The following is a 25129-nucleotide window of genomic DNA, read 5'->3' as shown; positions in this document are numbered from 1 at the left end:
ATATATATCAACAAGTTAGAGAGATACGGGGGAATGCGCAGAAGACCGACTCTCAGATGGACGGATAGAGAGAACACAGAAAATCAGAGCAGAGCGGGCTTTTGACTTAAAACACATTTCTTCAGATACCCAGAGACCGACACTCCACAAGGTTACAAGCTGACGCCTTCGACCATATTCTTAGAATAACACATCGCTTCCTTCAGGACTCTGAAAGAATTATAAGAACTGTACTTTTTTTTGAATATATATTTGTGTGCAGAATCGTTTTATCCTGTTTTCTTTTACTGCACTAAAAATCCATGGCTCTCTTTCGACGACGTTCATCGCTAAGAGGGTACACAAGAAATTGGTCCAGGATATATATCTAGACGATCAACTGATAATTCGGTCACTTCCCCATACCAGTAACTTTATACGGCCAAGAGTTATCACCAGCAGTGGAAGGGTTCGGAGGTCGACGATCGTCCTCAACCGACCGGTGAAGGAGTTGGGGTGACACATTGAAATGAGCGACTATTTGTGCTCCAGAATTTATTTTTCTACATAGCCATCACCATTCACAATGCCAGGAATTCAATGATCTATCTCTGCTTCTGATGCACGTCTATGACAGGGTTGTTATCTTAAAGTCTCATACCATCAATATCTGCAACAAAGCAATGAAACTTTCAAGTCATGAATGCATAAGTTCAGTCATCATAACGACATAATTTGCAATTCCCTCTGATCCATTCAGGCAGTATAAAAAAGAGGGCGTATTACTTTTGAGATTCCTTCATACATTGGGAGGTTATATACGATTTTATATTTTTCCCTCTCTCTTCCTTATCTCTACCTCTCATCACTCTTCTCTCTCTCTCTTCTTTTCTATCTCCCCCCCCTCTCTCCAAATCTTTCCCATACTGTTTTTTATAATTGCACTAGCAGATGTATCTGGCGTTGTCCAATATTAAATGTAATGTTAAATTGCTTAAAAAATGTGAAAACAAAAAAAAAAACAGAAACTAAGGCATGTACATGTGAGTATTATGTTTTTCCTAAATGGTTCACTTGGTAAGTAAAAAGCTGAGATCGAAACCAAAACTAAAGACAGTGAGTCAAGTACAATAACCATTAGGCCAGCTTGCTACGATCTTTAAAAAGTGTTTTCAAATCTACTTATTCTTAACACGAGGAAGCAGTCATGTGGACCATTCACGCATGCGCACTTATGAAACAGCAAACAGATAAAAATCTGTTGACCTTATGAAACGGTTATGATGACCTCCCCATGTACCAATTTTTAATATTGACCCCTTAGCAGCCCTTTTTTTCTGGATGAAAACTGATTAAAAAGTTTTTCACATGTCTGAATATCTTATCTACCAAATTTCATGTCTGTGGATCAAAAATTTGTTGAGTATATAGGTTGAGAAGTGTCCTCACATGCGCGCACACATGACAGCTTTACTAAAATGATTTATTTTTAACTAACCTAGGAGCCCAGCATTGCCTGCGTTTTTGGGAGTGTGTGTTGAGCAAAAACAAAAAAAAAAAAAAGTGGTAGTAGGCAGGCAGGCTTGAACCTGTGACGTGAAGGTCGAAAAGAAAATCTGACGTCTTACCGCTACTCCATGGTGCGACCGGATGTTCGGAACATTAAAATTAAGCAAAGTTAATCCTACCGATACAATGACTTGCAAAAATGACCCGCAAAAAAATCGACCTTTCCTTGTAGAAAACTGCCCAGTTGAGGGGGAAGGAATTAATGTTTTTGGCCAATTTTTCGATATTTGTTGTCCGAGATGTCAAGCTTCAAAATGATACTGATTTTGTGAAAATCCGTTGCTTCTGTCAAGTTTTAGGCAGATATATAAACATACATACATTTAAACAGACAGGTGAGATTTATATTATAGATGATTTAAATTTTTGAATGATTAAAATGAGTATTTTATTCCAAGTGTCGTCTACTGCATTGGCTGAGTGTTTCGCCATATTCCCATGGTGTACGTAAGCTGCTGGAATATGTCGAAATAACATTCACGGAAAAACGGGTTGTTTACTGCATACGTACCAATTTCAGAATACTTTGTAATGTCATATACTCTTCTCTTTGCTTTAATCATTTAATTCCTTGCAATACTCCTCTAATCATTCATATTTTATTTCCGTCATTTATTTCCACTATCAATCATTTCCCCCCAATCTTTATCTGTGCCTGGACCTCGGCGTAGATTCCATGAACAGAGCTTCTTTTTTAGAACTGTGCGCTTGTGGAGCTCTCTTCTGTTCCCCTGCTTTCCAGCTGATTAGAATATGGTCATCTTCAAGTCCAACATAAACAAATTCTTCATGAACTGTCCCCCTAAGTAATCCAATTTGCCAAATTTCCACTACTAACGATTACAAGAGCATGCTACCCTCGTGGAGTAAATAAAGGGTTCCATTTGAAATTTTGTCTGAATTCCCGAGTTGGACAAAAATATGTCCGAGTTTGAAAAGATATACCTGAAGAAGGTTGGAGGCTATATCAACCAAAATGTTGTGAAAATGACACTCCAGATGAGAATAGTAGTCCAAAGAATCCAAATAATGCGAATAACTAAAAACTTCACAAACGTAAAAAAATATTTTGTCAATGATTGATAAATGACCCCCCCCAAAAAAAAAAATTTGTCACTGATTGATAAATGACCCCCCCAAAAAAAAAAATTTTTGTCACTGATTGATAAATGCCCCCCCCCAAATATTTTGTCACTGATTGATAAATGACCCCCCCCCCAAAAAAAAAAATTGTCACTGATTGATAAATGACCCCCCCCCCAAAAAAAAAAAAAAAAAAAAATTTGCATGTTTCAGGACAAATATAAAATATTTAAAAATATTATGCAATATCTCTGACTTAGGTTTTAATTTTTCAACACCCTCCTTCTGATGCACCTGGCTTCCTGTTTGTGTTCAAACAAAAGAGAGGATTTTCATTTCTCATAAATATTGATCAAGGGTGTCACAAGTGACTCATAACTTTAATTCAAACTCTGTTTTTCTCTTTATTACAGAAAGACAATTCCTTTTCTAAAAATATAATTTGCTTCCTCAAAACCACTGCAGTTTAATTTTTCAAAGTGTAAAAATAAAGTATAAATTTTTATGTATTATTTCCCTCCCCTCCAAAAAACCCCACACAGTTTATTTTTTTAGTGTAAAAATGAAATAGAAACAGTTATGTATCATTTTTCTTCCCCCACAAAAACGTGGTTTATTTTTTAAAAATGTAAAAATAAAATGTAAATATTTATATATTATTTTTCTTCCATCCTCCAAAAACGCAGTTTATTTTTTAAAAGTATATAAATAAAATGTAAATATTTATGTATTGTTTTTCTTCCGACCTCAAAACAAAAAAAAAAACAGTTTATATTAGCTTTGATCAATGTGGGGGAAACCCTTCATATCAGACAATTGCTATTCATTTGGACACTGCCAGAGTTCCCCCCTTTTTGGAGAAGCTGGTTTTCCCCAACATCATGGAGAAACAAATAAATAAAACTGCAGAAAACGGGAAGCTTAACTGGCCTGCAGCCAGACGTTCATTTCTGCACCTGCATGAACTCCTCCACTTAACTATCCGTTTCTGCAAGTCAACTTTTTGATTGACATCGCTAAATTTGAACGCTTTTCACTTCCGCTCGCATCATGGCGTGGCAGTAAGATGTTCGGTTTCCTTTCACTTTTTTTTCCGTCTTCGCGTCACGGGTTTGAGCCTGCCTACTAACACTTTTTTACAACACAAAAATAAACAACATCCTCCGTGATATAAGAAAATTTAAACCACTTACAAAAAATCCTACGGAACAACTAAAAAAGCAAATTAACCGTATTATAGCAGCAAACAAGCTGAAATCGGAACAATAAAACTTAATAAAATAATAGGAGACTATAAACCCGGCTACATATACAGGAAAATTACAATTCACAAAAGAGGATACTCTCTAAGACCCATAATCTCTCAAATCCCCACTTCAGTATATAATACCGCTAAAACAATCAATAACAGTATCCAACCTTACATACCTTGTAAATACTGCATAAAATTTACCGACTTCATCGACCTCCTAAAATCAAACTCCTCCACAAATGCATAACCGCATTCCTCGATGCTGAAAGCCTTTTCACTAACACCCATATAAAAGACACAATTAAAATAATCCTTAATCAAGTATACAACCACAACATCCAGCCATAAAAACCCCAAACCCTAGAAAAATTACTACAAAAATGCACCACACAAGTTCCCTTCACTGAGCCTAATGGGAAAACATACATCCAAATAGATGGCGTCTCAATGGGATCACATCTAGGCCCTACATGCACAGAATACTACATGACCCACCCCGAAAACAAAATCCTTTCACACCAAAAAAATAAACCCACTATGGCCGATATGTCGATGACATATTCATTGCAGCTGAATCCGTTCAAACATTAAAAAGCTCAAACTAAACCTAGAAATACACTCCGTCCTCAAATTTACACATGAACCAAACATAAATAACAAAATACCATTTCTCGACGTATTAGTAGATTATAGCAACTCCACTAAATACACAACTTCAACATACAAAAACCTACCAACAATAATGCAATACTCTTAAATTGCGATAGTGAATGCCCAGAAAAATATAAAACTGCCCTCATAAAAAATTTGATTCACAGTTCATACAATATAGCACCAACCCGACAAATATTTTACAAAGAACTTACAAACAAAACAAACCCTAATAAATAATAATTTTTCAATAAAATCATCGGTAAACACATAAAACTCTATTTAAACTCAATCCACAATAAAAATATAAACCCTAACAAAAACGACACCATCAAAATATACTATAAAAATCAACTACACGTTAACTACAAAACAGATGAAAAATTACAACAAAGCTAATTAAAAGATACACCAGACCCACCAACCAGAACAAAAAGATTAAACTAATAATATATTATACTAAATTTAAAACCTCAAATTTTATAACTAAAAACAATAATACCAACACCATACTAAACCAAACTAATCTATTTACCTCTTTGAAGAATGTCTCCAAACCCACTCTAAAAACTTATACAATGCATATAGAGGCCACAACAACAATCTCCCAATGACTAACCTATCATTTAGCAGGCAATAGCACCATAAAACAACACCTAACATTCCATGATAAAAATCTACAGCCATCCAACATTTGAAATATCTTAACTAACAATAAAAAAAATTCAATACCTTAACGATTGCATATGAAGACTAAAATTACTAGAATTTCAGAAATTGATTGATTCATTAGTTTTTAATTTGTTTGTTCTGTTGAAAATATCTTTTATTTTTCTCAAAATTGTTTCCCATATATTTTTATGTTTTTGTTTTCAAATTTATGCTAATCAATAATGCCTTTTTGCTTTACCAATTTTTATCCTTCGATGAAAAGTGCATATCTTTGAAAATCCATGTATTCAGGATATTCATTATTAAAACTCATTGTTTGAATTTTATGGATCCATAAATATTGTAACTTATTCAATTTTATTTTCAATGTCTACTACTCCCCCTATCTATCTATCTATCTATCTATCTATCTATCTATCATTAACTAAAAAACTACAGCCCCTTATTAACTAGATCTCATTTAATAATGAGACAAATACACTAACTGTATTCAATAATTAACAATAAACTAAATAAATAAAATATAAAATAAGAAAATCGAAAGTAAAAATTGCACTCACCTTTTATAACCAATAAATGAAAAAAATTAAAAATTAAAATAAAAACAAACTATAAATACACCAAGCCAAAAAGAAAACGACAACAACAACAATCGCTCCTGACGATAATCGGATGCACCGATAGAAAGCGCTTGAGAAGAATATGGCCGAGCAACAAGTTTTAGGTGCCATAATTTACAACATGCCAGCCGAAATAAAAAAGACCGCTCGGTGAATCATCAAAAAGTTATCCAACAAAATCGGAAAAAAGAACTGTCGTGTTCAATCAGATGTGCTTGAATAATGACTTGCTGCCAAAATATAGAAATATATATATATATATCTACACACATATATATATGTACATATACATGTATATATATATACACACACACACACACACACACATATATATATATATATATATATAATATAATTTTAGTTATTCAATAAATTTAAAAATTTATGACGTGAAATAGTTAAATTTCAAATCAAAAGATTTTTATTATTCTATGTTAGACAAAGAATACATTTGAAATATTATAACTCCTTATAACATTTCAAATGTATTCTTTGTCTTACATAGTATAATAAAAATCTTTTGATTTGAAATTTAACCATTTCACGTCATAAATTTTTAAACATATTGAATGACTAAAATTTGATTTCTTTGCTCTATCTTGTATATTGAGCAATTTTTATTTAGATGGGATAGTACTTATAGAATATTACTGCCAATAATATTTTGTAAGACTTATAATCAAAGGTTTCCATACCAGTTGATTGTTAGATAATTTTATTCTGAAATATATATATATATATATATATAACTACTTCATTTACTCACATAAACCTAATATACGAAAGTATAGATTTATGCGTAAACTTTAAGTATTTACTTCAAAAGTGCTCAATACGTAGGTAGAGCTAGTTAGTAATTTATAAGATATATATGGCGATTAAGCTACACTGAATATTCTGCGTTTTATCGACTATAGGATTCGTCAGGCGCATAAGCCTGACGAATCCTATAGTGGATGAAACGCAGAATATTCAGTGTAACTTAATCGCCATATATATTTTATAAATTACTATATATATATATATATATATATATATATTTCTTGATTTTTTTTTTTCTTTTTTTTTTTTTTTTTTTTTAAACGATAAAATATGATTAAATAGTGGCTTGGTCTCAAAGCTCTTTTTTCTTTACTTTAAAAATTGCCCAGAATTTATTTGGACATATATAATATTTTTTTTAAGAGTAATCTACGTACATGCATGTTTTAAGGGAACTATCTCTCGCATCATGAGAATAGTGGAAAGAAGCTGTGACTAAGAGTTTCATATGTGTACTATCAATAAAAGTGCCCATACAAAAAAAAGTCTGGAAACTTATTGAAGTATGTTTCTAAAGTTTGGCCTCTTACATCAAAGTAGCAATATATCTTGTTTAAGGTGAGTGAGTGTTAAAAATTTAAGAAATTCACATATTTTCACTGTGAGAAGAAAGTAGATTCTTATTCATCCGACTGGAAAAAACTGTTTCAAAATATTAGCATTAGTCAATTGAATATTTGCATTTGATTAAGTGCATTAAATTGTCGCCTTTGGTTACAATTATTACCCAACATCAGTTTTCAGTTGAATACACAATATGCAAGATTCGATTTTGCTTATGTAATTGTCAGAGCGTATCCGCATGAATTAACCAACATATGATTGTATGCAGTCAGCACCAACCCTATTCAGGGTTTAACCGCCTTCCTTCGAAGGAGGAAGTTTCATGGGAGTATGAAATTCACAAGCGGTCCCCAGTCGCATGTATATCTCCGTTGATGACAAGGGGAGATGACAACGTTAGATTTTTGCAACTTTTTGCAGGGAGGTGTCGACGTCCTCCTACATACAACACCTGGACTTCCAAAATTGGTCACCCATTTTAGTAATGACCAGGCTCAACATTGCTTAACTTCGGTGATCTTACGGAAACCGGTGTGTCAACGTGATTACGGCGTATATAACGTATGATTGTGTTGTATTTAATGACTACATTAATTGTGATAAAAGCAGGAAATTTCCCCCACTCTATATCTGTGCCTAAATCAAAATGCGGATTCCATGAACAAAGCTTCTTTCTTAGAACTGCACGCCTGTGGAACTCTGTTCCATCTGCCTGCTTCCCTCCGGACTACAACTTGGATGTCTTCAAGTCCAATGTTAACGAATTCCTAATGAACCACCCCCTTAATTAAACACTTCATCAAATCTCCACACTAACGTAATGTACTTGCAATAACCCTTATCCCTGAGTGGCTTCCGGGCCTTGATAAGTGGTGATCACTGTGTAAAAAAAAAAAAAAAAAATTTTTCTCACCAGGAAATTTCGAATCAGCCTGTGAAATGAGGGTTGCCAAGTCATATAAAGTCCGTCTCCGAATTTTAAGATTCCAAAAATGTGCATAAGAACTCTACACATCTGCACAAAATTTTAAATGCAACTCTTTATTTAATATACAGGGGTAGCATGTTCTTTGCTTTCGTGACATGACACACATTCACACACATAGACCCAACACGTTGTAGCAGAGTATGTCGCAAAGAACATAGGGCAAGTTATAACTTGGCTCCTTTTTTTCTTTTTTTGTGACAATATTTATTGCTGGGTACGAGGTGTCTTCAATAAGTTTCTAGACTTTTTTCTTCATCTCCTTTGAAGTAATCTCCTCTTGCTGCAGTGCACTTGTTGGACCGTTCCAACAACTTCTGGAGAGCCCCATGGAAGTCCTCTTGTGTGAGCGCGTCAATGACCCTCGTCACAACATCTTTCGTCTCCTCCATTGTCTCATAACTACAGCCTCTAAGGTTTTCCTTGAGCATATGGAATAACCAAAAGTCACAGGGAGCAAGGTCTGGATTACAGGGAGGGTGATCAACTGTCTTGATGCCCATCTTGGTCAAATAGTCTGTGGCAAGATTGGAACACCCTTGAGACAAAGTTTGTGCAAATCTTCCGCATCTTCAGTTCATCGCAAATAATTGTGTGTATAGTTTCCACACTGACATCAAACTGCACTTATTATCTATAGACACACGATGGTCCTTATCCATGAAATTCTTTATTTGACCAATCAACTCTGATGTTCTGATGTTTGAGAGCACATTCAAGAGAACAGAAGTCACAGACAAGGAACATGCTCACAGTTGATTTGGGAAAGTATGAGGTGTCTTCAATAAGTTTCCGGACTGTTTTATACAGGCATTTAAAATTGCTGTAAACTCTTGAAAATTCAGTATGTTATTGCTATACATCTTATGAGATGACTGACCAAGTTTTATGATTTCAGGTTCAAATATTAAACAGCTACACTAGGAATTGGAATACACCCTACTAAAGCCCAATTGTCACAGCTAATGAATATCAAAATTGCAATCTTGACAGGAAAACACTTTAGAAGAACGATATGCAATAAAATTCTGTTTTAAACTTGGAAAAATACCACAAAAATTTATGGAATGCTTCAGACTACTTTTGGACCATTTTGCATGAATCGAGCACCAGTTTTTAAGTGACATTGAGTGATTTAAGGAAGGCAAGGAGTCTGTAAGGGATGATAAGAGGTGTGGGAAGAGTAAGGAAGTCAGAACACCAGAGTTGATTGGCCAAATAAAGAATTTCATGGATAGTTATAGCTTTACTGTTAGCTTAAAATCAGTATTTTTTTATTTTATTATAACCAGTAGCAGTGGAAGATTTTATTTTAAACAAAATCAAATAAAAAAAAGATAACTGAAAGAATCGTTTTTGGCATCAAAAAATATGCACAAATTTTTTTTTGATACTGATTGCGATACCCGCAAAAGTTCCGATTTTTTCCAATTAATCACCCCTACACTAATTTATATGCATGCATGTATGTTTGTTTAGTATGTATGTGTATACACACACACACACATATATATATATATATATACACATATATTTAGTGTGTATATGTATATATGTATGTATATTTAGTGTGTATATGTATGTATGTATGTATGTTTAGTGTATATATGTATATATATTTAGTGTGTATGTGTATATATGTATATATATTTAGTGTGTATGTGTATATATGTATATATATTTAGTGTGTACATGTATATATATGTATATATATTTAGTGTGTACATGTATATATGTATATATATTTAGTGTGTACATGTATATATGTGTATATATTTAGTGTGTATGTGTATATATGTATGTTTAGTATGTATATATGTATAGTGTGTAGATGTATATATGCATGTATATTTAGTTTGTATATGTATATATACATATATATTTAGTGTGTACATGTATATATACATATATAGTTAGTGAGTATATGTCTATATGCATATATATTTAATGTGTATATGTCTATATGCATATATATTTAATGTGTATATGTATGTTTGTATTTTTAGTGTGTATATGTATATATGCATATATTTAGTGTATATATGTATATTTAGTGTGTATATGTATATATATTTAGTGTGTATAAATATATATGCATATATATTTAGTGTGTATATGTATATATGCATATATATTTAATGTGTATATGTCTATATGCATGTATATTTAATGTTTATATGTATATATGCACGTATATTTAGTGTGTATATATCTATATGCATGTATATTTAGTGTGTATATGTATATATGCATAAATATTTAGTGCGTATATGTATATATATATATATATGTATGTACATTTACGTGTGTGTATAAAGATGAACTTTTCAAACAAATATTTCATTGATAGATTTAAAAAAAAAATGTTATTCAAAAACAAGATGTGTAATTCACCATCGCGCATATCGCGAAATACAAACGCTGAAATTATGCAATTTACGTTCCCAGTTTTCTACTGCGAAATGAAATCGATGGAAAGCTTTTTCTTTACGCTTACTTACGCATAAGTTTTTATTTTCTGGTTTGTTAAATATATGAAGGGTGTGGGTTCAAGAAAAATTTAACTTTGAATATTTAAAAAAAATAATGTAAATGAGACGTGTTGACAAAAAAAGCTTTTTATACACAGACGTGCATCTCATAAACTTGCTTTTCAATGGATAGTCACATTAATTCCAGATCAAGTTGATAGTCGATTTTAATATGTAAAGATTAAAATGAAGTGACGCTTTTTGAAAATTTTTCTGTTTGTTGGGACCATTCTGCTTTATATGTTCCTTAATGTTTCATGTTTGATTTACTATTTTAAAATATAAGATTTTCTTTCGTCTTACACTCTTTATTTTGAAACTATCTAACCTCTGACTTGAAATGGAAGACTTGCAGCAAGTCTGTTGCCAAGGTCGCTCTAGAGAGAATATAGCAGCGATAAATGATCCATTTTCTCTTGTGAATCACTCCCCTCCTCTACGCTGAGCCATTTGATCACACACTGACCAATCAGCTGGCAGGGGGCATTGATTCATCTGTTCCCTAAGGAACTTCTTCAGCCCCTTTTCGAAAACATAGTCAGTCAGTAGCAGAGAGGACCCGATCAGCAGAGAATCCAGGCATCTTTCTTTCTCTCTTCTCTCTGTCCACTCGACATTCCAGCATTGATGATTTTCATTGAAAATAACTGCTGCCAACCTAGGACTACACAAAGAATGGCTTTCTGACCAACAGACCCAGATAATCTTCTGTTCCTTCTTTCTCAGTCCAATTGTTAATTTTCTGCTGCAGAAAAAAATCCTTGCGTTGTTTTGTTTTAAAAAATATTCTGTTATTTTTTTCCATATGTTTGTGCTAACAAGAAAATGCTCCTAAAAGTCCTTCACTACTGATGCAAACCACTACCTGTACCGTATGAGAATGAAATACATCTTTATTTTCAATGGGTTGTCGCCATGCCAGATCAAGCTGATGTTCTATTTGAATATATAAAAAAAATGAAGTGACATTTTTTGAAAATTTGTCTGTTCGTTGGGTCTGTGGCCCTTTTTATATGTTCCTAATGTTTGGGGTTCGATTGACTATTTTTAAATATGATTTTCTTTGATCTTTTACTTTTTATTTTGGAACTATCTAACCTCTGACCTGAAATGGAAGACTTACGGCAAATCCATTGCCAAGTTCGCTCCAGATGGTACTTCAATGCAAATGCAAACATCTACCTGTATAAGAACAAAATACATCTCAGGAGTGTCATATCTGCATAGGAGCTGCTCAGAACACCGTCTTCTACTTTGACGAAACCGGCTTAGAAATAAAGTGGATGATGCTCTTTTTTTCTCCTCCCTACAACCTCAGTCTCACAGGCGAGACGTTGTGAGTTTGTCTCTGCTCTATCATTATTTTCATGACAGGTGATCGATTGAACTTTAATCTTTGGCCCAACCAAACCAAACTCCTATCCTTACATCATCAAAGCTCTGATCCCCAGCTAGCATCAATTGTGATGGATGGCTCTCGTCTGGGTGAGGCCCCGTGTTTTGACAAGCTTCTGGGTTTGACCTTTACTCCTGATCTGAAATGGAACACGTACATCAAGTCTGTTGCCAAGGTCGCAGGAAAGATGGTGGGATCCTTCTACCGCTCCAGAAGATATCTCACTACTGATGCAATTCTCTATCTATATAAAAGCCAAGTACGGCCAAGGATGGAATACTGTTGCCATATCTGGGCAGGAGCTGCCAAAAACAGCCTATCATGCCTTGACAGAGTACAAAATAGACTTCGTGGTTTAGTGGGGGATGCCCTTTTCTCTACCCTGCAACCCCTCTCCCACAGAAGAGACGTTGCGAGCCTATCCTTGTTTTATCGTTATTTTCATGGCAGGTGCTCGTCTGAACTCCAATCCCTGGTCCCCCCTCGCCAATCTTTCACGAAAAACACCCGTCTAGCTGAATCCACTGTGAAAAATTCCCCCCACTCTATATCTGTGCCTAAATCAAAACGTGGATTTCATGAGCAAAGCTTCTTTCTTAGAACTGCACGCCTGTGGAACTCTGTTCCGTCTGCCTGCTTCCCTCCGGACTACAACTTGGATGTCTTCAAGTCTAATGTTAACAAATTCCTAATGAACCGCCCCCTTAAGTAAACACTTCATAAAATCTCCTCACTAACGTGATGTACTTGCAATAACCCTTATCCCTGAGTGGCTTCCGGGCCTTGATAAGTGGTGATCACTGTGTAAAAAAAAACAAAAAAAAACAAAACCTCCTGTAAAACATTCTCATCAAATACTCGTCTACCTAGAACCACTGTCAATAATTTCTCTTACTCTCTAAAACTAAATGAAAATTTAATGAAGAAAGTTTCAGCTGTGGAAGACGATACTTCCTTACTGAATATAATATGGCCATTTTCAAATCCAGTATAAGCAAGTTCTTATTGATCTGCCTTCTTAAATGATTGAATTCTACCAATTTTTGAAAGGAGTAGTGGAAGGGAGCAAGGCTATTTCAACTGTGTGCAATTCGACTAGGAGTTAATGTCCATTTGTCACAGCATGTTTTATGCCTGGTATTTTTAAAATAATCTTTTATTGATAAAGACTTAGTCGGAAGTAAAAATAAAGATTTAATTTAAAATCTTAAAATTTATTATGAGAAATCTAATATTTCAAGTTTCATATAATAATATGTTAATCTCCTCTATGAATATTTCATACTAGCAGGCCACCCGGCATTGCCCGGTTGCGAAATATGCGTAAATATTATATTTTAATTAATGCAGAATTCTTATTTATTATAAACAGGAATACTGTAAGGATTAAATGTAACATTAAATTTCTCCCCCCCCCTCCAAAAAAAAAGTAAAAAAATGGAAAGTAACAGACATGTGCATGCGAATATTATGTTTCTTCTAAACAGCCCATTTGTAAGTAAAAAAAAAAAAAATACTCAAGTTGAGATTGAAACCCAAACCTAAAGACAGTGAGTCAAGTATGATATCCATTGGACCAGCTTGCCACGATCTTTAAAATGTGTTTTCAACCTACTTATTCTTAACATAAGGAAGCTGTCATATTTCACAACCGCATAGGCGCAGTCATGAAACAGTTGACAAATAGATAAAAATCTGATGACCCCCCTATAATAATTTTGCAATTTTGATCCCTTAGCAGTTCTTTTCTTCAGATGAAAACGGATTAAAAAGTTTTCCATGTGTCTGAATACTCTATATACCAAATTTCAAGTCTGTAGATCAGAAATTCATTGAGTATATAGGTTGAGAAGTGTCCCCACACACACATTCTCACTTTTATAGATATACAGACTTGTTCTCAGTATAAATGTAATAGTCAAACTATAAATAAAAATAATGATAGATTAAATTTACATTTTTTATTTTAATATGTTAGCATAACAGAGGTGCGTATATTCCTTTATATATACTAGCGAGTGCGTCCAGCTTTGCCCGGTCACAAAATATGCTTAAATATGATATTTTAATTTGTTCAGATTTCGTATGTCTATGAATTTTGTTTTTTTGTGTGTTTATATTCATACTAGCGGGGATGCCCGGTGTTGCCCGGGTGTTTGGAAAAAAAATGGTAGTAGGTAGGCTCGAACCTATGACGCGAAGGCGGAAAAAAAGTGAAAGAAAATCTAAGACGCGACAAGAAGTGAAAGGCGTTCAAATTTATCGATGTCAATTAAAAAAGTTGACTTGAAGTGAATAAGTTAAGAATCATGCTGGTGCAGAAATGAAAGTTGGCTGCAGGCCAGTTTCTGCTGTATTTTGCTCGGTGTATCATAATTTTTGACACCCCTAACACAAAACTGCGAATAAAATATAAAAAACTCGTAATTTCTCTTTTTAAAGTGGGTTGTTTATTCTCTTTATGGAATATACTTCCAACATAAACTCTTAAAGTATTTTAAAAAATAATAGAAATATTATTTTTTTTTATTTTTTAGAAAAACAGTGTTTACAAAATGCCTGTGTGCGTTCTAGCAGCCATTTATTTTTTTTTTTACGTAATGAAATCAATTGAATTTTACGAGTTAAATATTTTTCAATTTTTAAACTTTAAAAATCTATCAAAATTTTTCTATTTGTTCAATTTTTACGATATTTTCAGGGTCAATGTGAAATTTTATGCTCTTTCCTATGAACCAGATATAATATTTTTGACAAACGTTTTTTTACCCGCCCCCCCATTTTGAAATGTCTATTAAAATTTAAATAATTAATTTACTCACCAAAGTTTTATATATCACAAATTGAGGATAAAAGATCAATAAATAAAATATTCTAATTTAAAACAAAAAAAAAAGAAGTGTTTTTTGGAAATTTACCTGTAAAGTCTAAAGTGTAAAACCTTTTTTTTTTTTTTTAAAACCACGATTTTTTTTTTTTCAAGTAGAAGCTTATGTTAAGTAAATATTGTCAAGTAAATATCGGACGCTTATGACAAATTTTTTTTGCTCATTTTATTGAAATAAAAATTAGGGTTTGAAATTACATTTTCATATTGTTATAAGCTTGTATACATGGATAGTCTATTTAATCAAATGTTTGCAATGGCGACTTGCCCCAAAATTCTGATACACCTAGTATTTTGCGTCCCCACAATGTTGGGGAAAACCAGCCCCCCCCCCCCCAAAAGATAAAGAAAACAACTAAATAAAATGCCTATTGGGGCAGGTTAGTACGGGGCCCTCCTACCTAATTCAAAATATGGAGCACCCACTGTCTTCCGACTAAAAGTCGAAAACCAGCAGTTGATGTTGGGGAAAACCAGCTCGCCCCCAAAAGGGGGAGCTCTCCAAATGAATCGCAATTGTTTGGTATGAAGGGTTTCCCCAACATTGATCAAAGCTAATTGCGTTTCTGGAGGCCCCTGTCGGAAAGCCAGGTGACCTACTTTGCTCCGACTAGTTTTACTTTTATACGAAAAAGACGAAGAAACACGCAAAAAGACAGAACAGAGGGAATTTTATAAAAGTCGATCAAAGATAAACGTGGAGACTACGTCCGTTCGAAAATCGTGGATATTATTATCATGGGAGTATATAAAAAGTTCTAAAAAATATTATTATCATGGGAGTATATAAAAAGTTCTAAAAAATATTATCATGGGAGTATATAAAAAGTTCTAAAAAAATATTATTATCATGGGAGTATATAAAAAGTTCTAAAAAAAATATTATTATTATCATGGGAGTATAAGAGAAGTTCTAAAAAAATATTATTATTATCATGGGAGTATATAAAAAGTTCTAAAAAAATATTATTATTATCATGGGAGTATATAAAAAGTTCTAAAAAAATATTATTATCATGTGAGTATAAGAGAAGTTCTAAAAAATAGTAACGTGGTCGAGAAGCCCTCCTCCCCTCAGCCTTTCTTGGACATACAAAAATGTGCGCACCACTTTTGCCTTTTATATTATATAGATTAAAAATCCTTTTTTTCTATTTTTTTTTTTTAAAAAGAAAATACGACTGTTATATATGGGTTGTGGAATTGCATTCCTCTGCAAAAGATCTAGCTACAGTAGAACCTCGGGTTACAGCATTAAAAATTAGTAACAAAATACAGTACAGTATATAATACACATGTATATAACTAAATAACATTATAAATAACAACGTAAAACAGGACAAATACCATAACCAGGCACCGCAAAAACATTGTATTCCACATCGTAACCTGAAAAAAAAACATATCCTAGGGCCACCGTATCCCGGGGTTCTACTGTCATTTGCATATTCTTTTAAACATGTCTTTATAGTTCTGACATTAACATCAAAGGAAAAAGTAAATCGTAAGCTAAACGTTTTGGTTTTGATTCTTGGTGATGGCGCACGAGTCATTGTTTAATTTTATTATCTTTTTAAAACTTTTTAAATCATTACTATATATTGGGTTCAATATAATATAAAAATAAATACAAAATTTGCATTTCTCAAAATATCATATGTAAGCATATTTTATGACCAGGCAATGCTGGGTGGCCTGCTAGTATTATTATAGAGTTGTGATTCCAAAAGTAAAATGAAAAGTATTTGGGTGCCATCAGCTAGAATTGAAACTGAAAGCAAAACTGTAGCATTCAAAGCTGATGACGTTTCCACTGTACCAACGAGACACGCGTATGAACTGATTAAAAATTAAAAAGAAACTAAGTTGAATATACAACGATTATTTCAATTTTTACCCATTTGTGATCCTTTAAAACTATTTTAACTAAACGCCCATAAAAGAAGGGTACATAAAAAATCCAATCATTTGAGGCCCCTAGCATTGCTCTGCGACTTTGAGTTTCCAAGGAGATAGTTTGAAAATATGGAGAAAGACAGACAGACATATACCCTTTTATACATAAGTTTAATATAATATTAGATGTTGCATTTTATTAGTTAAGTTTAATATAATAGATAGATACTTAATATACCATGGTTTTGTCTCATTCGCCACCTGACACTCATTAAGCCTTATTTTCGAGTGGCTTTTTGGTCTTGATAAATGGTTACTTCATTGTAAAATAGACACTGTGAAGATTGAATGACTATCTTGAGAATGGTTTTAATTGCATTTGAATATTTTGGGAATAGTTCCAAGCATTGGCTGGCCTGATTGATCTGTCGCATTGCTAAAGTTGATATCCAAACCAAATGTTTTTTTTTAATATTTATCCAAAGCATAGATTTTTGATCAACACTGTTGAACCCGACAACTCAATTTTGTCATTCAAAGTTTACTAACGTAGTATTGGATTAATTGAAATCCCTGTTTAAGGAAGAGTTCTTAATTCTGAGACAACCTTGGACATTTTAATCAGTGCAAAGTGGTTTAATCCTGAAAAGTAGACTAGAAAATGAAGCTATTTTTTTTTCGTGCAGCCGCATAATTCTTGCTTCCCTTATTTTGTCCTTTAGTCCTCATATTCTTTGCATGATGTTTATGACAAAGAGGGAAGAATTGCTGTTTTCTGAGTCAGAATCTATTTCCTCGAGCACTTATCGTTGGGAAATTTTTGACTTTGAAGTTTATTTTTATTTTTTTAGGCCCTTGTAGCAAGTGGCTTCATTCCTTGTCTGGAGCGATTTCCATAAAAACAAAAGGACTTTATGCATTTCGATCAATGTAAAGAAAAAAATACACTGTATAATTTTAGTCGTTAAAAATGTGGTAAAAAGTGCCACAAGACTGCTTACTCACAGAGTATAACAAGGTTTTCTTTAAAATCAATGTCAACAAATATATCCAAGTCAGAATTTTTAAAATTTCAGGAGTCCGAGTCGGATCTTACCAAATTTCAGGAGTCCGAGTCGGACCTTGCCAAATTTCAGGAGTCTGAGTCGGACCCTGCTAAATTTCAGGAGTCCAAGTCGGACCCTGCCAAATTTCAAGAGTCCGAATTGGACCCTGCCAAATTTCAATAGTCCGAATCGGACCCTGCCAAATTTCAGGAGTCCGAGTCGAACCCTGCCAAATTTCAAGAGCCTGGGTCGGACCTTGTAAAATTTTAGAAGAACTTTCAACTCAGTTGCATACCATATTTCTTAAAATGAACAAAAAATTATTTTCTTTTCAGATCCACGCCGTTTTCCCGAGCCACAGCATGGTTTGGTAAACTGCTCTTGGTATGCCCCGAAAGCTTGCTGTAAACGAACTGAAGTGACATCCGTTTTCAGTAACATGTATCCTCTTTTTGGAGCCTCAGAAGACTGCATGAATCGAATGAACTACTTGATGTGTTATTTTTGTAGCCCGGAACAATCCCGCTGGTACAACGGGTGAGTCGGTCATTTTTTTGTCCTTCATATTATGGTTTGCATGATTCTTTTAGCGACACTCAGAATAAAAATAAAAAAGCTCTTTATACTACTCTATCCAACTATATTTGGCAACTCAAAAATAGCAATATTTCTTTCAAGTTGAAATGGCGAGTAATTGAATCTTGCAAACCATATAAACCAGGAGATAAATTCTGTGCACTATGTACAAAAGAGACCCTAAAAATTTTGAAATATGAAGATATAAAAAATGCAACCACCCTATTAAATTCAAGACATAAACTAATCTTCACATGCAGTCATAAACGTTGGTTTAAATTTAATAAATATAAACCACCTTAAATCATTAAAAATTACTTATTAGTAAAAATAGATTACAATTTTTTTATTATTCTGTAATAAATTAAGTTAGACTACTTATCCCCCTTACATTCTTTAATTAAAGAAAATATGACTAATTATCCCCCTTGCATTATTTAATTATACAAATAACATTAACCTATGATTTCTTTCGAATTAAAAACCGTGGCGTCTTTAAATCAAAAGTATGCTAACGGAAATAAATTATTTCACGGGCGTTCTTCTTAAAATTTATCATTTTATAAGCTGAAAAGCTATAGCAAACATCTATATGAGTACTTCAACCATAGTTCCTGATTTCAAAAGGCGAAAAATTAAAAGGTAAATATTTGTACCTATATTTTTATATATATATATCTGTATATCTATGTATATGTATGTATATGTCTATTTTTCATATATATGTATGTATATATTTGTGTATGTATGTATGTATAATATGGTACTTAAACCAAATTTATATTTTACTCAATTTATTTCTATCTCTAACCCATATTAATTTTCTTATCAAGTTTAAATCCATACCTTTATTTTAATTTTTTCCAGATACATCTGCCTTACTTTAATGCTAGGTTTATTTATGGTGTCTTTTACATTTAATAAAAACCCTTCACAATATTTGCTGACGAGGAAACCTTGTTTGTTAAAAAACTATATGTAATAATTATTGTCCGTAACTTGATGTCTACCACAATAAAAACACTGTTTTCCGAAACGATCGTATAAATAATTGATTTTGTTGTTGTTCCTTCTTATGAAACGGATTTTTAATTTAATTATAATTTAATTTTTAAATTATTAATCACATTACTAAATATATATATATATATATATATATATATATATATATATATATACATGTATGTTTATATGTATATATACACATACATATAAACATATATATATATATATGTATATATACATATACATATAAACATACATGTATGTATATATATATATATATATATATATCTATATATATATATATATATATATACACATTCATATAAACATACATGTGTGTATATATATATTGTCGGACTGACTTCCTCATCTTGGTTGTTATCGTCACAATGTTTTGCCCGTTTTGGCCTTCAGCCTCCATCAGGTATATATATATATATATATACCACCTATTGTGGCAGCCGTATAGCGCAACGGTTAGAAGCTCTGACTGTCATTTGGGTGATCGGGTTTCAATGCTAGACTTTTACAAGCATTGTTCCCTTCTCCTTGACAGTTTTCGCATTTCTAAAGATTATTTTTACTTTGTAAAAACTTTGTAAAAATACATAGTTACTTACAGACTAATGAGAAATATAATATATATGTGTGTGTGTGTGTGTGTGAGACATGCAATGTTTAGCTGTGAAAATTAATTATATCATTATTTATATATAAGAATTTTCAGAATGTGTGTGTGTGTGTGTGTGTGTATATATATATATATATATATATATATATATATATATATATTAAGTAATGTGATTTATAATTTAAAATTAAAAAAATTTAAAAATTTAAAATTATATCTAAATTACAACGAGCACTTTCTATTTCCTGTATTTTAATTAAACTAGTAATTTCACTGTTACATTAAAATACACTCAGCTCTTTAGACTATTGTTCTAATCTCCTTTAAATTATATATATATATATATATATTTGGTATCACTTTAAGTCTTGCTTTTCATTTTTTAATTCCAGAAAAGTTCACGTTTGTGAAGAATACTGCATCGACGTCTTTGATAAATGTCAACTTGCTTCCTACGAAGGTGTTGCAATTGGTAAGTTACCAACGTACTGAGTTGATGCTGATCAAGTTTACCTTTTAACTATACAATTGTTGCTTTAATGGAGTAGACATCGTTACCTTGAAAATAAAAGTGCATAATAATTATAATAATTTCGTTCAGGTGTGTTCACTTCAATACGATTATGAGTTAATAATCGTCTATATTAATTTTGATACCATAAACAGATGTTCCTGAACACGCCACACCTTCTTCAGCCCGAAACCACAAAATGGATACCCGCCTGTAATTCTGTAGCAACAGTCGCACAATCCCCCAACCACATCTCTCCTAAATCTGTACTGCTTGAGTCCAGTGGCAAGGAGAAGTCCCGGATGACTGAAAATAATGCTGAGATAAGCAGAGAGCACACATGCCACCAGAAATTCCCATATAGTCACTCATTTTAGTAGTGACCAGCCTCAACGTTGCTTAACTATACAACTGATAAATCGAAACTGATAGCATGCCATAATCGTGTTGACACGCCGGTTCTCGTCAGATCACTGAAGTTAAGCAACGTTGAGCCTGGTTAGTACCAGATGGGGGACCATTTGGGAATACTAGGCGCTGTATGTGCTCTCCGCTTATCTCGGCATTTGTTTCCAGTCGTCCTGAACATACACTTCACTTGCCATTGGTATTTACCAATGTCGACCCAGGAGAGGCGCAGTTGGAGATAGCGCACCTCCTGCTACAAAAATTTCACGTGCAGGCACCCCTTCGTGGGTATCCATAGTCTGTTAAAGACTGAAGGAGCCTGATGAATGGATGACTATTTTGCATGATATTTCCAAACTTCCAAAGTGTTTCATCGTAACCAATTTCACTCACAGACTTTGATATAAATACGTTGTAAATTTCTAGTTTTTAATATCTATGAGTTCAGCTGAAAGTGAAAAAAGCAGTTCTATTATTTTCAGCCTACACTTGGCTTGTCGGTCTCGAAGCGGGTGATACTTAACACCTCTTGCTCCCAAGTGGCTTACTATTTAAACAAGAAACACCACTGATTTCTAAAAGCTGAAACAATTTTATATTTCGACATTTTTAAATTTGATTTCTTCAGACTACTGTTCTCATCTTGAATGTTATTCGCGCAATGTTTTGGCCAATTTAACCTCCAACCTGCACAGAATTTTGAATGGAACCATTTATTTAATCCATGAGGATAGCATGTTCTCATTCCATCAGCCACGACGTGTAGAAGTCTCAAGTAATTTGCAATTGTATTCTTCGTATCGCCTGCACTGAAGATTGAACCTTCAACCTCCAGAAGAGTGTCACTTCCAACTGAATTTTTACCCAATACTTTATTGTTACACCTTAGGTCCTCACAATTCAAGTTTGACAGGAAGATTGCACACTTCAGCAAAATACATTGACTGAAATATTGTGCGAATAAAACTCAAGATGCAAGTATCACCTTTGTTCAATCTCTGGGAAACAATGGAGACCACCTATAAAGGTGGCTGCACATATAATTGTGAAGCAAGAGTTGCGCAATCCCCCAACCACACCTCTCTTGAATCGGCACTGCTTTATTCCAATGGCTAGGAAAGATGCAAGATGACGAGAACCAATTCCAAGATAAGCGGAGAGCACATACAGCACCTGGTATTTGCAAATGGTCACCCATTTTAGTACTGACTAAGTACAATGTTGCTTAACTTTGCTGATCTAAGGGAATTGGTGTGTCAAACGTGATTATGTCTTATACCAAGATGAGAACAGTAGTAGTCTGAATAGTCGGATTTTTTTTTTTTTTGGACCAAGTAGGGAATAAGAACCCTGACTAGCTTCGCTTCGAAATCGAAAGGTTTCTGTTGATGCATTCACCTTCACACAAGCACCGTGTGATTTGTATGTCTTCATTTGGTAAAAATACTAATCCAAATTTTGGTTTAAAAAGTTTTATTAAAAAAATTTGTAAATAAACGTACTCTCCATAAAAAAAAAATGAAACATTACTTATTTTTTTCTATTTATATTATTATTATTTATTTTTATTTTTTTCTTGATAAAAATATCAATCCAAAGATTAATTGAAGTTGTGTATATGTAAAAAAAAAAGTACTCTTAGTAGCGAAAATATGTTTGAATGTGTCATGATTAAGATTAAACCAGTGTCACCCGAAATCTATCCCTTTCTAAGTGTAGTCGGTCAGGGTACTTATTTCCTACTTTGTCCTTTTTTTTTTTTTTTTAGATTAATTTGATATTTTTCGTTGTATGATTTTCACGTCATTAGTTATCATGTTATGCCTATCCCCAAACCTCACTAATCAAATTTCACTTGCAAACATCATCACACTGTACACACACGCTTGCTAACAATAGCAAGTGAAGCATGCGTGAGTGCACAGTGGACGAAGCATAAAAAATGACTAAGTTCAGCATTTGCCCCACCCCGCCCCATTTAGCCTCAAAAGTCTCCAGGGGACGTCAAATCCTGGTGAAAATGCCTTTTTCTCTTCCCTGCAACCTCTCTCCCACAGAAGAGACGTTGCGAACCTGTCTTTGTTTTATCATTATTTCCATGGCAAGTGCTCGTCTGAGCTCCAATCTCTGGTCCCCCCTCGCCAATCTTTCACGAAAAACACCCGTCTAGCTGAATCCACTGTGAAAAATTTCCCCCACTCTATATCTGTGCCTAAATCAAAACGTAGATTCCATGAACAAAGCTTCTTTCTTAGAACTGCACGCCTGTGGAACTCTCTACCGCTTACCTGTTTCCCACCTGACTTCAACTTGCATGTCTTCAAATCCAACATCAACAAACTCCTGATGAACTGATATATATATATATATATATATCCCACTTCAGGGACATCACTTCATCAGACCAAAAAAGAATTTAAGATATATATATATAAATATTTATTTAAATATTATTATTTAAATATTATTACGTGCATAAAATTATGCATAGACATGCATGTTTCGAAGTATTACTTCTCTTCAGTATGGCTAAACTTTGTTGACAAGGATTGAACTCGTCACCGCTTGATAAGACCACGGAATCTTATCAATTTTTATCGCTTTAAATGCAAGATTGTTGATTTATTTATTTTTTTTTTTTATTAGTGATTCTATGATATTTTTCTTCTTTCTTCTTGCTCCCTATAATTATATAGTATATATATATATAGTGAATACATGACAAAAAAAAAAACTATATTCCAAAATACATGATGGTGACCATTTTATAATTCTTTTAATTCAGTTGACATTTACAATTATTTTGCGCTACGAAACAAATACTATCAAGAATTGTAAATGTCAACTGAATTATAGGAATAAACTATAAGATGATCAACATCATGAATTTTGGAACATAGTTTTTTGTCATGTATTCACTTTATTGCTTTATAATTATACAAACATTATTGGTTACATATGTGCATACATGTTTCAGTCGAGTCCCAATTCAGGGACAACATCAATTCTTTTTTGGTCTGATGAAGTGTTTTCCATGAATTGGGATTCCACTGAAACATGTATGCACATGTGTAACCAATAACGTTTGTATAATAAACAGACTATGTACTGGCTCAGTCCTGCATTGAGCACACTCTTTTAACAATTACGTGAGGTTCATTTAATTTACATCAAGGAAACCAATTGATACAACGGGTGTGTATATATATATATATATATATATATATATATATATATAAGAATAATATAATTCTAGATATTAGATCCAATCTTGCTGAATAAATGATATTAAAAATAGGCATTAATATAGTGTTAATATTGAGAGGACAACCACCATATATATATATATATATATATATATATATATATATATATATGTATTGCAGCATATCTCATTGTGATTTTTTTTTTCTTCTAAACAAAATTTTTATTTTTTTGTCCATTTCAGGAAGTGCATATGGGAACGGCACAGCTTTTTGTAACGCCCAAAACTTTGAAGTGATGGAAGGAACGCATAACTGCTTTGAATTCGACCCATTGCCATTTGCAGGCGTTAGTCGTCTTCACCCGCTGCTCACCCTGCCCATTGTCATTTCTGTCTTCCTTTTCACAGGCCTGACCAATATCTTCATCTGATCTGCCATCATCGCCGAAACGCGAGTGCAACAAGTTCATTATTTCATTAGCATCAAGTACAATTCGGACAGCCATACACAGTCATTGTATTTATACATATATACACACACAAACACACACACATATATATCTATATATATATATAAAATAAATATATATAATAATTATATATATATATATAAAATAAATATATATAATAATTATATATATATATAATTATATGTATCTGTTTTCAGGATTTACTTTTACAGTGCTCAATACATAATTGAAGCTATGTGGTAAGTTATAAAAATATGTATAGCAATTAAGCCACACAGAATTTTTCACATTTTATCCTCATGAGGATTGGTCAGGCTAAAGAAACGGAATGGCTGATTAGTAAACCCAGTAGGACAGGAATATATGAAGA

At 33.1% G+C, this 25129-nt stretch overlaps 1 protein-coding gene and 1 pseudogene across 1 annotated transcript in view; one reads left to right on the top strand and one right to left on the bottom strand.

The window, feature by feature from the left end:
• LOC145259735 (uncharacterized) overlaps positions 1-24904 on the top strand; it is a 66339-nt gene extending 41435 nt beyond the window's left edge. The window contains exons 2-4 of the mRNA XM_080117435.1: positions 18289-18490; positions 20558-20637; positions 24533-24904. Coding sequence (XP_079973561.1) covers positions 18289-18490; positions 20558-20637; positions 24533-24720 — 470 coding nt within the window. The 3' untranslated portion in view covers positions 24721-24904. The remainder of the gene's footprint in view (positions 1-18288; positions 18491-20557; positions 20638-24532) is intronic.
• On the bottom strand, positions 7652-7770 carry LOC145260006 (5S ribosomal RNA; annotated as a pseudogene).
• Positions 24905-25129: the final 225 nt, after the last annotated feature.

Source organism: Euprymna scolopes, chromosome 35 (assembly GCF_053919585.1).
Source record: "Euprymna scolopes isolate OS-2025 chromosome 35, ASM5391958v1, whole genome shotgun sequence".
In the NCBI taxonomy this organism is placed as follows: domain Eukaryota; kingdom Metazoa; phylum Mollusca; class Cephalopoda; order Sepiida; family Sepiolidae; genus Euprymna; species Euprymna scolopes.
This window is presented reverse-complemented; position numbering and strand designations above follow the sequence as displayed.